The sequence below is a fragment of the Budorcas taxicolor genome, chromosome 15 (genome assembly GCF_023091745.1).
Source record: "Budorcas taxicolor isolate Tak-1 chromosome 15, Takin1.1, whole genome shotgun sequence".
Taxonomy (NCBI): domain Eukaryota; kingdom Metazoa; phylum Chordata; class Mammalia; order Artiodactyla; family Bovidae; genus Budorcas; species Budorcas taxicolor.
Genome location: NC_068924.1, coordinates 47,068,318 through 47,083,898, shown reverse-complemented (window position 1 = coordinate 47,083,898; position 15,581 = coordinate 47,068,318). Strand labels below are relative to the sequence as shown.

Below are 15,581 nucleotides of genomic sequence, written 5' to 3'. Positions count from 1 at the left end.
CCTATTTTAACTTTTCGGATCAAACTTTCCTCTCTCCCAGGTCTCTTGCATTACAGGCAGATTCTTTACCATCTGAGCCACCAGGGAAGCGGTCCTTCCATTTCCAAGCCTCCTCTTGTTCTGTATGCTTTTTCCATTTCCCAGTGGATTCTAGCCATTAATTTATTTATTAGCATAGAAAGTACTTCTTGCATAAGCGTTTCTATAAAATATGACCAGTGAGGATCCCAAAACTGTACTCAGGATCCATGCTCAGCTCTTCCTCTATAATCCAGACTCATACCCATGCTGGGTCCAGGAGAGGCTGTGCTTGTATAACTTACAGTTTGGCTGCCCCAGCTCGAGGCTCCAGCACTCACCTTGGACAGCTGCTTCTCATACATGCCCATAAGCTCCTGGGCTGTACTTTGTAGCTGCTCCAGCCGCTGCAGGGGGATGAGGTAGTTCGGCAGGTAAACCACACCATGGCATAAGCCATCCTTATCCACACAGACTGGTATACTACTCAGCCATTGTAAAACGTGGCCACTAGTACATTAAACATAAAAAAAGTGGGAGAGAAGCCTGACCCTGCTCTGAAGTGCCTGAGACCATAGGAAATTGCTCTTGACTATCCAGGCATCTTTCTGCCATGGGTCTGAGAGATCCTTTGCGTGATTTCTTGGAATTAAAGTGCAGTTCCTTTCCAGCTTATTGGTAGGGCCACCCTCACCTTACTTCATGTACTGGTTGGATCTTCACATAATGGAAGTAGACTTTTTCCTGATGCTCTGTAGTTGAGTGGAAAACTGATCTAAAGAAACGTTTTAGGGGACCAGTATGAGAGAATCAATTCCTAGACAGGTTGATAAGAAGTCCGGGGTCCCCAAGGTGGAGAAAGGGGTCTGGGGCTCTTGAAGAGGAGATAGGGGTTTGGAGTTCTCAAGGAGGAGAAAGAGACAAATAAGTCCCGAGCTGATAACTGCACAATAAACAACTCATCTTGCTCAAGGATGTGTTTTCCCTTAAACTCTGTATCAAGGATTATATGACAGTGTATCCTGTTTGAGGACATTTTTCTTCTTAAGAACCTTCTGAATAATCCTGTCATCTTAAAATGTATGTTGCAGGAGGGGCTCTGGTAAGATCTTGCTATTGTTAGTTGTAATCCCATTATCTTAAAATGTATATTGTGGGAGTGGGTCTCATAAAACCTTTAAAACCTTGAGCCATTCTTTCAATTTATTGTAATAACCAGTTAAAAAAATATCTAGCTGCCTTGCTAAGACTAGCAAGGGGGGCACTCTCTGGCCCCCTTTTTATGCCTGTGTCAGAAGCTTTCTCTCTTTTCATACTTTAATAAAACTCTGCTGCACAAAAGCTCTTGAGTGACCAAGTCTGGTCCCTGGTCCTAAAGCTAAATCTTCTTCAAAGATCATGAATCCGACACCGTTCACCGAAAGTTAGCTAGTGTAACGGCGTCAGCAACCCCATTATAGACTTTTAGTACATTCCCACAACTTCACTTTGTCTTGAAGATGGCAGGAGTTCTCTATTGTCAAAGAAGGAAAGCACCATGGGGCACCAGGGTCTGTGCAACACTTAGAATTCACAAGAAAGTGACAAGGTATGACTTGTAATTGACATTTTATAGCTGAATGAACTGAGGTGCTGAGAATCTAAAAAACAGCTTTACTAAACCACATGACTAGTAGGTGACCAGGCTACAAGTGCCCCCAGGTCTAGGCCCTGTACTTTCACTCCTGAGGAGCAGAGCTCCGAGCTCTGTTAAGGGAGGAGTGTGATGTAGCAGGCATGGTGATTGTGGGAGGCAGCTCTCTTGCCTCAGCAGAATAGGGAGAGAGGAGAATTTTCTAGAGATGAGAGATGCATATCTAGAGGTCTTCTCTCCCTTGCCTATCATCTTACTTACACTGTCACTCAGAGTCCAAACCCACTGACTCCAGAGCCAGTTCAATTGGGTTCTACATCCGGCTCCATGACACTGTGTGAATCACTTAGTTTCTCTGTGCTCCAGTGTCCTTGTGTGTAAATGAGGATGATCAGTTTTATTTTAAGAATTATAAATGTATGTAAAGACTATGTTTGTTGAACTACCATAGGACCCAGCAGTTTCACTACTGAGCATATACCATACCATTTCTCAGGTTCACTACTGAGAAAACCATTACGCCAAAGGACACATTTACTCCAATGTTCACGGCAGCACTATTTGCAGTAGCCAGGACATAGAACCACCCTAAATGTCCACTGACAGATGAATGGACACAGAAGGTATGGTACCTATATACAATCAATACTACTCAGCCATAAAAAGGAACAAAATTGTGCCATTTGCAGAGACATGGATGGACCTAGAGACTGTCATACAGAATGAAGTAAGTCAGAAAGAGGAAAACAAGTATCATATATTGACACACCAGTTCAGTTCAGTTCAGTCGCTCAGTCATGTCCAACTCTTTGCGACCCCATGAATCGCAGCACGCCAGGCCTCCCTGTCCATCATCAACTCCCGGAGTTCACTCAGACTCACATCCATCGAGTCAGTGATGCCATCCAGCCATCTCATCCTCTGTCGTCCCCTTTTCCTCCTGCTGCCAATCCCTCCCAGCATCAGAGTCTTTTCCAATGAGTCAACTTTTCGCATAAGGTGGCCAAAGTACTGGAGTTTCAGCTTTAGCATCATTCTTTCCAAAGAACACCCAGGACTGATCTCCTTCAGAATGGACTGGTTGGATCTCCTTGCAGTCCAAGGGACTCTCAACAGTCTTCTCCAACACCACAGTTCAAAAGCATCAGTTCTTCGGCACTCAGCTTTCTTCACAGTCCAAATCTCACATCCATACATGACCACAGGAAAAACCATAGCCTTGACTAGATGGACCTTTGTTGGCAAAGTAATGTGTCTGCTTTTGAATATGCTACCTAGGTTGGTCATAACTTTTCTTCCAAGGAGTAAGCATCTTTTAATTTCATGGCTGCAGTCACCATCTGCAGTGATTTTGGAGCCCCCCAAAATAAAGTCTGACACTGTTTCCACTGTTTCTCCATCTATTTCCCACGAAGTGGTGGGACCAGATGCCATGATCTTCATTTTCTGAATGCTGAGCTTTAAGCCAACTTTTTCATTCTCCTCTTTCACTTTCATCAAGAGGCTTTTTAGTTCCTCTTCACTTTCTGCCATTAGGGTGGTGTCATCTGCATATCTGAGGTTCTTGATATTTCTCCCGGCAAGCTTGATTCCAGCTTGTGTTTCTTCCAGTCCAGCGTTTCTCATGATGTCCTCTGCATAGAAGTTAAATAAGCAGGGTGACAATATACAGCCTTGACGTACTATATGGAATTTAGAAGAATGGTACAGATGAACCTATTTCCAGGGCAAGAATAGAGAGGTAGACATGTGGAGACAATAGGGGAAGGGGAGGGTGGGATGAATTAAGAGATTGGGATTGAGTAAATACACTACCATGTGTAAGATAGATAGCTAGTGGGAACCTGCTACATAGCCCGAAGAGCTGAGCTCTGTGCTCTGTGATGATCTAGAAGGGTGGGATGGGGAGGGGGGCATCTAAGATGGAGAGAATACATGTATATATATATATAGCTGACCCACTTTGTTGTACAGCAGAATCTAACATAGCAGTGTAAAGCAAGTATACTCCAATTTTAAAAAGACTGGAGTCACTTATGTTATTTATTATAATTCCCTATGCTCATCTCTCCAGTCCCACTTTGAAGCTAGATGGACCAGCACTAGATGGAAGACTCCTTCCCAAACTGTTGGTTAGTCCTGTGTTGCCAGCTGGCGCTTCCTTACAGAACCTTTAAAAATATGTGTGGCCACTGCTCTCTGGATAGTCACACCCAAAGCTTCTATGGCCCTGGTAGTTAATCTGGCTATGTCTTCAGCTTATAACCCTAGCCCAGTAGCTTGGCTTTTTCAGATAATGAAGCAGAGGTTACATAGCCTACAATAGCCCAGGGAGCCTCCTTTATGTCCAGCATCCTGAGCTCAGGGAAGGGGCGGAAGACCTCTGCAAAAGACAAGGCCTCAGAAAATGGCAGGGGCACAAAGGAGAATCCTTCTCTCTGTCCCTCCCTCCTTGTTTCCCTCTCTCACCCTATGCCCACCCAAGCCAAAGGATAGTCAGAGCAGGCAGGGTATCTCATACCCCTTCCATATGTCCCTAGGTCTCTCCACCTTCACTTTCTCCCACAACCTGTAGCTTCTTGAAAAGGATTAGGGCAATGGAGAAAGCAATCCCAAAGCACAGAGCCTTGTTTCTACTTGCTCATGACATTTCTCCCTTCCACCTATACCTGAGGCTGTCCTCGGGACACCTGGGGCAGCCACAGCATCATGGTCGGGAGGGCTGGGATAGGCTGCCTCTTGCACTAGCTGTAGAAGTGAAGTAAGACCTTGGAACATCCCTAGGCTCTATCTCTGGTCAGAGTAAACAGTCCCAGAAGGAGGAGTCCAGGTTTGGGCATCTGAAGGCACTGAGAGTAAGTGAGGGTGTGCAGAGGATCTGGGGGTACAGTGTGGAAGAAAAGGGCTGTGACAGCCAGACATGTGCCTCCAAAGATGGGGTGGGAGTGAGCTTCTCACTAAAAACATGGTCTTTCTCATCCGTTCCAAGCTGAGATCTGACCAGTCCTGCTGGGCCCCCTGCTCAAAAAGATTAAGGCAAACCTGAGACATACTGTGTGGACCTTGAGATGAGTTCTTTTCAGAGGAGATTATGGTCTTCCTATTGACTTCATTTACTTAGCCATGCACTCCAGTGTTCTTGCCTGGAGAATCCCAGGGATGGAGGAGCCTGGTGGGCTGCGGTCTATGGGGTCGCACAGAGTTGGACATGACTGAAGTGACTTAGCAGCAGCAGCACTCTTGGATGAGAGCCAAGCTGCATGTCTGGGAAGACTGCTTTAGCTTATGGAGGAACCACTTCCCTTTTTAAGGAAAGGATCCAAGAGCTTAGGTGAATGTATAACTCCAGAAAGACATGCCCAGGGCTTTGTTGGGAAATCTTCAATGATGGATCATACCCTCAAATCTTACTTACAGATTATCATCCTCTGGCTCTCTGGTCAAGGCCAGGGATCCATCTCCCATCCACTCCCCTGGCTGGGCCTTGCTATAACCATGGGGTCCAAAGGGACCATAGAGGTTAGGGAGATAAAAGAGGAATGAGTTGAAAGCCCTAAGTTGCACGGAGTGGGAAACCTATCCAGAATCAGTGTCTAGGCAGATGTTAGTAGAGCTTTGGGGAGCAAGGAAAAGTGGAAGAAGAACTCGAGTGTGAACAGGACAACTTGTGCCGCTGGGTCATCTCCCTATATTTAGTCAACTAAAGCTGATGTGTGGTACTAGACAGAAAAGCAGGAGAAGCCTCTGAGTAAAGCTGGGAAACACCTTAGGGAGACAGCCACAGTATTGTCCATTCCCTTCTGCTCCCAGAGACAATATCTCTCAATATTTAGATATGAATCAAACAGGTCAGAAACCGTGTCAGTTTCCAGAGCTGAGCTCTCTGTTATTCCTATTGTGGCATTTCCCCAGCTTCCCCTGTCTTCATCCCTTCAGCCAACACAGAGCTCCTGCTCAGTGTCACACCTTGTACACAGGCCCCATTCAGAGCCACCTTTCTTTCATTCATCTGGATCTGGCTGGACAGAGTGATAGAAAAAGACAAGACCCTGATGACCAGCCTGAGTCCTGGGCATCCCTGTCTGCCCCAGCCCAGGCCCAGTGTGTGCCGTGCATCTATGGAGATCATACAGAGTTAGAAAGAGGAGGAACAGTCTTGGCATGATAGACTCAGGCAGGGAGAGGTCAGTTCAATGTGCCCTCAGTACCAGACGCTCTCCCTTTATGGGAAGAGAGCTGGGGTGAGCATAGCGCCACCTAGTGGCAGATGATGGCGATGCCTTGGTTAGAGCGGCCAGCTTGACCAACTGAGGGAAAACGCGGCAGAAAACAGGGTGCTCATTTGATCCTGGGGGAGGCCCTCCCAGGGCCCACACCCCTCACTGGTCCTGCCCAGCAGAGCCAAAAACAAGCGCCTGAGACTCTGAGCGATCTGCTGGATCCGCACTCCGTAGACCACGGGGTTCAGGGCAGGGGGCACCACCACGTAGAGGTTAGCCAGGGGGATGTGGACGTGGCCGGGCACCGTGTGGCGGCCGAAACGGTGAGCCAGGAAGGAGAAGACGGCGGGTGGGCAGAAGAGGGTGATGACACTGGTGGGGCCCCGCAGGTGCCCAGGGCCTTGCGCTGGGTGCTGTGGGAGGGCAGGTGACAGACCGTGCGGAGGATGAGGGCATAGGAAGCACCTGTGAGCCCTAGGTCCAGGACTGGAGAGAGCAGCGTGGTGGCCAGCCCGTACCAGACGGTGGGGCGCGTGTAGCTACAGGCCAATCGAGCCGCGCCCAGGTGCTCGCAGTAGGTGTGGGGCAGGGCCCGCTGCCCACAGTAAGGCAGTCTCCGGAGCAGGGCCACCGGGGGCGCCATGACACAGGCCCCAGGGGTCACAGCAGCTACAGCCACGATGCCTACCACGCGCTGAGCCCGCAGTGCCCCATAGCGCAGAGGCTGGGGTATGGCCATGTAGCAGTCCACAGCCATGGCCCACAGCACCGAGGACTCGGCAATGAAGGCCACGTGGGCAACGAAGAGCTGGGCTAGGCTGGCCTGGAAGGAGATCTCACCTGACAGGCCCTGCAGCAAGGCCAGCGCTTTGGGCACTGTGGATGTAGCCAGAACCAAGTCAGCTGCTGCCAGAAGCCCCAGTAACTGGTACATGGGTCTCTGAAGTGCCTTATCAGCTGCCACCAGCCCCAGTAGAAGGGTGTTCCCCACCAGAGCTGCCAGGTACAGCAGGCACACAGGCACAGAAAGCCAGGCATGCAAGGCGTCCATTCCAGGTTCCCCCAGCAGGACAAAGGTCCCAGGCCCCAAGCTAACCCAGGTCTGGTTGAGAGCAGACAGTGTGGGATCCAGTCCCATTTCCTGGTTGCACTTGGCTCTGTCACTGCAGAAACAAAAGAGATCTTTCTGGGGTAATCGCCAGGTCTACAGAGATTTTAGACAGGTGGAGGTGAGGATGGGGACTGAGGACGCTACAGCATTTGCTGAGAGCTATCATTGTGTCAGGCACTGTTACAGGGCTTTGGCATACACTGACCTACAATTCCCTAATTGTCTGTGACTTTGTCAATGTTCCCCTCTGTGTGACAGATCAAGGAACTGGTTTCTGAGAAGCTAAAAAACTTACTCCAAGTCATACATCTGGTACATAAAGGAAGTGAAATTTGAATCAAAACTCATCTGACTAAAGATGATGCTCTTCCAACAGTCTTCTCCGGATCAAAAGTCTCTTCATCAGCCCAGGCTCACAGATGTTGGAATATGCTTTTCCTGATCACATGTCCCAGAAAAAGTCATTCCTGTTATCTAACCCTAATCCCTTTAATATTAACTGATGTTAATGGGATTAAGCATCCATGCTCCCTCCACCCTGGGGGAGATATCAGTCAGAAGGAAGGAAATATGGAATGGCCATTTTCTACTCCATTCAGTGACAAGTGCTTAGATAAAACTCATCTTCCTAGATCCCTTTCCAGAGGACACTTAATTAGCTCAGACCCACTCTCCCAACATCACAGTCCTCCCAGTCTGTCCAGTACTTTTCCCGAGCTGCCCAAGGCCTGTGGCATCCCTCCCCCAACTCCCAGCTCTGATGTACCATAACTTATATACCTGGCTCATGGAACTTAATTTCTTCTTTGTCCAGGGCAGATATTCATCCCCTGATTCTGCTGTGGGGTTCTTCTTTCTTCTGTCCCTTGTCCAGAGGGACATCCTCTGGTTCTACAGAAACTCAGTCTGAGGAAGTTCTGATCTCACTGAGGACACGGCAGAGCATCAAGGTCGGGTTGCAGTGGAAGGGACCGGGATCAGATGCCACAAGGCAACTAGTAGTCACGTTAAAATAGTGGAGGGAGGAGGATTTTACTTGCTTGGGTTTAAGTGGGTAAAGAACAATCTGGAAGAAGGAGCCAAGCTCGGGTTTTGCGTGTTCTGACTGAGGCCAATTTATACCCTTGAATTTTATGAGACATAGTGACTAGTATCTTAACCTGGTCCTGGGACTGAGGAGCACAGTCAGGTTAGCAGAGAATAAGGTTTGACCCTGGGCGAAGCTGTCAAGCTCCACACCATTTGCGTTTGCTCTAGCTTTCTCTGCAATATGCCTTTTGGACATTCTCTCACATCCCCACACTGACTCCTGCAGATTAGAGGCAGGTGAGAAACCAGGCTAGACTTTCCCACATGGAACTCTTGGCTGTGTATAAACCAGAGATTTCTCCCGAAAGATAAGGCTTTGCCAAGTCACGGGGACTCATTTTACTTCTTACCATGGGGCAGGCCCATTACTTCGTGGCAAATAGATGGGGAAACAATGGAAACAGTGACATACTTTATTTTGAGGGGCTCCCAAACCCATGCAGATGGTGACTGCAGCCATGAAATTAAAAGACACTTGCTCCCTGGAAGAAAAGCCATGACCAACCTAGACAGCATATGAAAAAGCAGAGACATTACTGTGCCAACAAAGGTCTGTCTAGTCAAAGCTCTGCTTTTTCCAGTGGTCATGTATGGATGTGAGAGTTGGACTATAAAGAAAGCTGAGCGCCGAAGAATTCATGCTTCTGAACTGTGGTGCTGGAGACTGTTGAACTGTGTTGGAGAAGACTCTTGAGAGTCCCTTGGACTGCAAGGAGATCCAACCAGTCCATCCTAAAGGAGATCAGTCCTGGGTGTTCATTGGAAAGACTGATGATGTTGAAGCTGAAACTCCAAGCTGAATTGAACTGAACTGACACGACGGCTCCTTTAGATCCTGGAAAACTTCTGCCAGGACCCACAGGGCATTCTCACCCTTGACAGGGGAAGGAGGATGCCAACTCCCTCAGGGCTTGAGAACATCTCTCAGAAAACCACAGAGCAAGCACAATCCATTCCCAGATGGGGCCTATAAGAAAGTCCTATACTTAGGATCTGTGGGCCCTACTAGCCCACTTCCTCTTGGAAAAAACCCCAAAGACACCATTCCCTCTACGTCTACAGCCCACACTTCTACCCTTTTAATGTCCTTTCATGGGCTAAGTGAAGGGGAAGAGGAGGAAGCCGGGCACTCCCCCTCCTCCCACCCTCTAGCCTCAGCCTCTGCTCTGTGTCGGGTTCTCTGCAGGCACAGCTGCACCCTTCTTATCCTCCATCTGCCTGCTCTACTTTGCCTGCCAAGTCCTGCTCCTCATCTCCAACTTATAACAAGGTATTCCCTCCAGCAAAGGGTAGAACATCAAAAAATATATAAAATGTAGCAGGAAGCATTAAGAAAAAAAGAAGGCAGAGTGCAAAACAGTTCAAGAAATGATCTCAAACAACATGTATAGAGTCTCAGTTTTCTTATATGATTTGGGAGTGAATTGATTAATCACTTTGCAACTTCCTTTAAACAGTTTGTGATCCCCTTCCTGATTTATGAGGAGATAAGAGTAAGAGAAAAACACATCCTTGCTTCTCTTTATTCCCACTTGAGCACAGTGATTAATTACCCTGAGGCCAGATTACCCAGTCTCCAATCCTTGTACTGCCACACAAAAGCTCTCTGACTTTAAATCAAATACTCAACTTCTCTATGCTTCAGTTTCTTTGTTTCTAAATCAGGGATAATAATTAGCATATATAAAGCAATAACATAAGGTACAGTAGTAGTTGAAACAGTAAATGCCCAGCATAAATTAGGCACTACTGATATTTTTATCCTTAACCCTCTTGTAACTCTTGGAATCCATTCTTCTCGTGTTCCTTTCTACTGCATTCTTAGTTCTTAATTTCACAATCTGACAAAAAGTCCTTTATCAAATCTTAAAAAAATAAGGTGGGCAGGGACTGAACTAAGGCTATTTAAAAGTAGAATGGTCTTAAGGCTAGAAAAAAAGGCGATGGGGCAGAGGGTAGGTGGTGGGTGGTGCGGCTAAAAGGAGACTGAAAGATTCAGATTAGATCTGATTAGACCAAAGGAAAACAAAATTTCCTTTGCCGATAGCAGATCCAGGCAAAGGAGATTGAATACAAGACCATTTCTAAAGAAAATGAGGAATATGACAGCATTGTCTTCTAATCCAACTCCTAGTCCATCACCTCCACATTCTCACTTTATTCTGGCTCAGGAATGGTGAGCAGGAGAAAGGGAGTGGTGGCGCCTTAGTCCCAGTTCTCAAACTTGACGTCCACACTGGACTTCCACTGCATGGTACTCTCCTGTGCATCCCGAAGTTGTCCTCTGAGAAGAAGTCTGAACACCTCATTTCCACCAAAGCTGAGGGGCTTCTGGGAGCATCTCCTCCAATATGGGCAGTTTAGTGGGACTTTTCAGTATTGGGCTTCAGCTCAGCTCAGTCGTTCAGTCATGTTTGACCCTTTGCGACCCCATGAATCGCAGCACGCCAGGCCTCCCTGTCCATCACCAACTCCGGAGTTCACTCAGACTCACGTCCATCGAGTCAGTGACGCCATCAGGCCATCTCATCCTCTGTCGTCCCCTTCTCCTCCTGCCCCCAGTCCCTCCCAGCATCAGAGTCTTTTCCAATGAGTCAACTCTTCGCATGAGGTGGCCGAAGTACTGGATTTCAGCTTTAGCATCATTCCTTCCAAAGAAATCCCAGGACTGATCTCCTTCAGAATGGACTGGTTGCATCTCCTTGCAGTCCAAGGGACTCTCAAGAGTCTTCTCCAACACCACAGTCCAAAAGCATCAATTCTTTGGCGCTCAGCCTTCTTCACAGACCAACTCTCACATCCATACATGACCACTGGAAAAATCATAGCCTTGACTAGATGAACCTTAGTCAGCAAAGTAATGTCTCTGCTTTTGAATATGCTATCTAGGTTGGTCATAACTTTTCTTCCAAGGAGTAAGCGTCTTTTAATTTCATGGCTGCAGTCACCATCTGCAGTGATTTTGGAGCCCAAAAAAATAAAGTCTGACACTGTTTCCACTGTTTCCCCATAGTATTGGGCTTAATATGTAGTAAATCTGGGTAGGGGATAAAGACACCTTTTCAAGAGCCCTCAAACTCTTTCTAGGATGTGACTGGTCTTGGCTGATGAATTCATGCTACTGATGGAACAGGACTCTATTACCTCTTTGCTGTGAAAGAGAGGTTAAAGATGAGAAACAGGCATCCAGCCTCCCTCTATCCAACACTTCTTCAGTCCCTGCTGCTCTAGCTTATCCATTCGGCAGTCAGCACACCCAGAACCTAGGAGATTCCAAAGATGCTCCTATGGTCAGCCTGGGAGAAAGCAGGTGGGGATGAGAAGAATTTATGAATTTCTTCTCTGTGCCCCTCAGAGGGCCATGGACCCTGAGCCCCTACAGGGATTGAGAACCTGCTAGTCGAAGCTGTGAGGTGTTAATGAGGAATTAGCAGAGATTTGTAATCATCTCCGCTGACTTTCCTGGTTCCCAGGTTTATATGCCCCACACATTCAGAACCTGGGCAAAGGTACAGACTGAGCAGAGAGGTCTCTGAAAACCCATTGGATGGGCAGCAGCAAACTCAGATGGAGATGAGCTATGCTCTACAAAAATGACAAGCCTAGTTGTTATCTAGAAATGGACAAGGACAGTCATTTTGATTTAGCATTGTTTCTGCCTTACCCCTATAAACAGACAAACCAGCTGGGTAGAAAGAGCCTGGGCTTTTGAATCAGGCAGACCTGGTTTGAATAAAATTCCACTGCTAAGTAGCCTTAAACAAGTTTCTTAGATCTTCTGATCCTGATTTTTTTTCTTTTGTGCTGTGGTGGTTGGTATATCTTCCCAAAGAAATGGTTGTGAAGATAACAGTGAAAGTGAAGTCGCTCAGTTGTGCCCGACTCTTTGCGACCCCATGGACTGTAGCCTACCAGGCTCCTCCGTCCATTTCCTTCTCCAGGAGATCTTCCCCACCCAGGAATCAAACCCGGGTCTCCCGCATTGCAGGCAGACGCCTTACCATCTGAGCCACCAGGGAAGCTCGTGAAGATAACCGTAACAGGAGTAAATCACCTGGTAGGGTGACTTAATTAAGGAGAATTAATACAGCATTACTCAAGGCTGTGTGGCTTAGAGTCATCCTGAGGAAAAACTGTTGGATCCACATCACTTTTGGACTCTAATAATAAACATTATTAGTTTCATAACATTTCCCTCCTCAAAAAAACACATCTTTCCATTCAGAGGTACATAATAGACTGTAGTACTTGCCAAGTCACTTCAGTTGTGTCCAGCTCTTTGTGACCCTGTGGATTGTACAGGATCCTCTGTCCATGGAATTTTCCAGGCAAGAATACTTGAGTGGGTTGTCATGCCCTCCTCTAGGGGATCTTCCCAACCCAGGGATGGAACCAGTGTCTCTCATGTCTCCTGCATGGGCAGGAGGGTTCTTTACCACTAACTCCACCTAGGAAACCCTAATAGAATGTAGTAATGAGAGGTATTTCACAATATCTCATGTACAGTTTATATTTGCTTTTAGTTTACATAAAATTATTTTGTGTTTATACCATTACAGAAAAAATTCATAGTTTATCAAAAATAAAAAATATTATATACTATTGTAGTTGTGTTTTTTGTTATTCCAGAAAAGTCATTTCATGTTAGGTCTTTTCCTTGTGGAGCATGTTAATACACATTCCAACCTGAAGTGTCTGAAAGCAGTTACTAAGTTATGGCCCAGAAACCATAAACAACAAGCCCACTGTGCAAAGGAGACTGGACTTCTGAGTGAGGAATCCAAACTTCACTACTTCTTGTGAGAGCACCTGCTCTAAGCAGGCTCCCCTTTTGTCAACACAACATAATCTCATATATTTAAGAGTTTAATGATATGGAAGTCCAAATCACAGGACAAGTAAAGCTGGCAAATTTTTCTTTTATAATTGCAACTTGAATATACAGATATTACCAACATGATAATTATTTTATGTGTGATTTAAATATAAAAGTGATGTGAAGGAAAGTTATGACCAACCTAGATAGCATATTAAAAAGCAGAGACATTTCTTTGTCAACAAAGGTCCATCTAGTCAAGGCTATGGTTTTTCCAGTGGTCATGTACGGATGTGAGAGTTGGAATATGAAGAAAGCTGAGAGCCGAAGAATTGATGCTTTTGAAGTGTGGTGTTGGAGAAGATTCTTGAGGGTCCCTTGGATTGTAAGGAGATCCAACCAGTCCATCCTAAAGGAGATCAGTCTTGGGTGTTCATTGGAAGGACTGATGTTGTAGCTGAAACTTCAATACTTTGGCCACCTGATGCAAAGAGCTGACTCATTGGAAAAGACCCTGATGCTGGGAAAAATTGAGGGCAGGAGGAGAAGGGGACGACAGAGGATGAGATGGTTGGATGGCATGATTGACTAGATGGACATGGTTTGGGTGGACTCCGGGAGTTGGTGATGGACAGGGAGGCCTGGTGTTCTTCGGTTCATGGGGTCGCAAAGAGTTGGACACGATTGAATGACTGAACTGAACTGAACTGATATGAAGGAATAATCATTCTTTTAGCATTCTTGCTGACAAATACAACCAACTTAGACCTATATGTAAAGCTATGAACAAAGGATACAATATGTAGTTTAGGGTTTAAGCTTGGTATAAAAATATGTCCTAATAGAAACCTGCCTCCTGAGAAATCTGTATGCAGGTCAAGAAGCAACAGTTAGAACTGGACATGGTACAACAGACTGATTCCAAATTGGGAAAGGAGTACATCAAGGCTATACATTGTCACCCTGCTTATTTAACTTATGTGCAGAGTACATCATGCAAAATGCCAGGCTGGATGAAGTACAAGCTGGAATCAAGCTTGCCGGGAGAAATATCAAGAACCTCAGATATGCAGATGACACCACCCTTATGGCAGAAAGTGAAGAACTAAAGAGCCTCTCGATAAAAGTGAAAGACAAGAGTAAAAAACTTGGCTTAAAAAAAAAAAAAATTAGCATTCAGAAAACTAAGATCATGGCATTCGGCCCCATCACTTCAAGGCAAATAGATGGGGAAAGAGTGGAAACAGTGAGAGACTTTATTCTGGGGGGCTCCAAAATCACTGCAGATGGTGATTGCAGCCGTGAAATTAAAAGACGCTTGCTCCTTGGAAGAAAAGCTATGACCAACCTAGACAGCCAGCATATTAAAAAGAAGAGACATTACTTTGCCAACAAAGGTCTGTCTATGTTTTTCCAGTAGTCATGTTGGATGTGAGAGTTGGACTATAAAGAAAGCTGAGCACTGAAGAATTGATGATTTTGAACTGTGGTGTTGGAGAAGACTCTTGAGAGGCCCTTGGACTGCAAGGAGATCCAACCAGTCCATCCTAAAGTAAATCAGTCTGAATATTCATTAGAAGGACTGATGTTGAAGCTGAAACTCCAATTCTTTGGCCACCTGATGCAAAGAACCAACTCACTGGAAAAGACCCTGCTGCTGGGGAAGATTGAAGGTGGGAGGAGAAGGGAACGACAGAGGATGAGATGGTTGGATGGCATCACTGAGTTGGGAGGACATGAATTTGGGCAAGCTCCAGGAGTTGGTGATGGACGGAGAAACCTGGCATGCTGCAGTCCATGTGGCCACAAAGAGTCAGATACGACTGAGAGACTGAACTGACTGATAGAAACAGTGATAGTTATGGGTAAATACACTGGAGTAGCTAGCAAGATTAATGAGCTTAATTATATCAGAATGTAAACCTAAAGGCTTGCTAGGGATAATAAAAGCTAAACTGAATGATGTGCTTAGATAATTAAACAGGGAACTGTATAAAACTTACTGTGTTAAATTCAAGGTTATTCTCTTTATTGTGTGATAGTATGGAAGCTGATCAAAAACAAGCTTCTACCTATGAGGAATGATGGTTATTGTAGTGAAAAGCTCTGTTGAGATGTTTGAACTATGGAATGAACTTTCATTGTTTCCGCAAAAGAAGGTGACCTTTTCAAAAATATATATATATTTATTTTAATTAGAGGCTAATTACTTTACAATATTGTGGTAATTTTTGCCGTACATTGACATGAATCAGCCACGAGTGTACATGTGTCCCCCATCCCAAACCCCCTCCCATCTCCCTCCCCATCCCATCCCTCTGGGTTGTCCCAGTGCACCAGCTTTGAGTGCCCTGCCTCATGCATCGAACTTGGACTGGTGATCTATTTCACATATGGTAATATACATGTTTCAATGCTATTCTTTCAAATCATTCTACCCTTGCCTTTCCCCACAGAGTCCAAAAGTCTGTTCTTTATATCCGCGCTTCTTTTGCTGTCTCGCATATAGGATCGTCGTTACCATAAGATGACCTTTTGGTCCCACTTCTTAAGGAATTAAATTGGTCAGACAGATTGTTTTAACTTGACTCTCTATGGCAATATTAACATCCTAATACTTTTATGCAACATACTTTCCAATAGTAGGTAAGTTTTAGAGGCAAATATGGAAGTTAGAAATTTGGGAAGTCAAAG

General features: G+C 45.8%; 1 protein-coding gene across 1 annotated transcript; it reads right to left on the bottom strand.

Annotated features, from left to right (window-relative positions):
* Positions 1 to 6,115: 6,115 nt before the first annotated feature.
* Positions 6,116 to 7,009, bottom strand: LOC128059865 (olfactory receptor 52D1-like). Its single transcript, XM_052652137.1, has one exon. The coding sequence runs from the start codon at positions 7,007 to 7,009 to the stop codon at positions 6,116 to 6,118; it is 894 nt and encodes a 297-aa protein (XP_052508097.1).
* Positions 7,010 to 15,581: the final 8,572 nt, after the last annotated feature.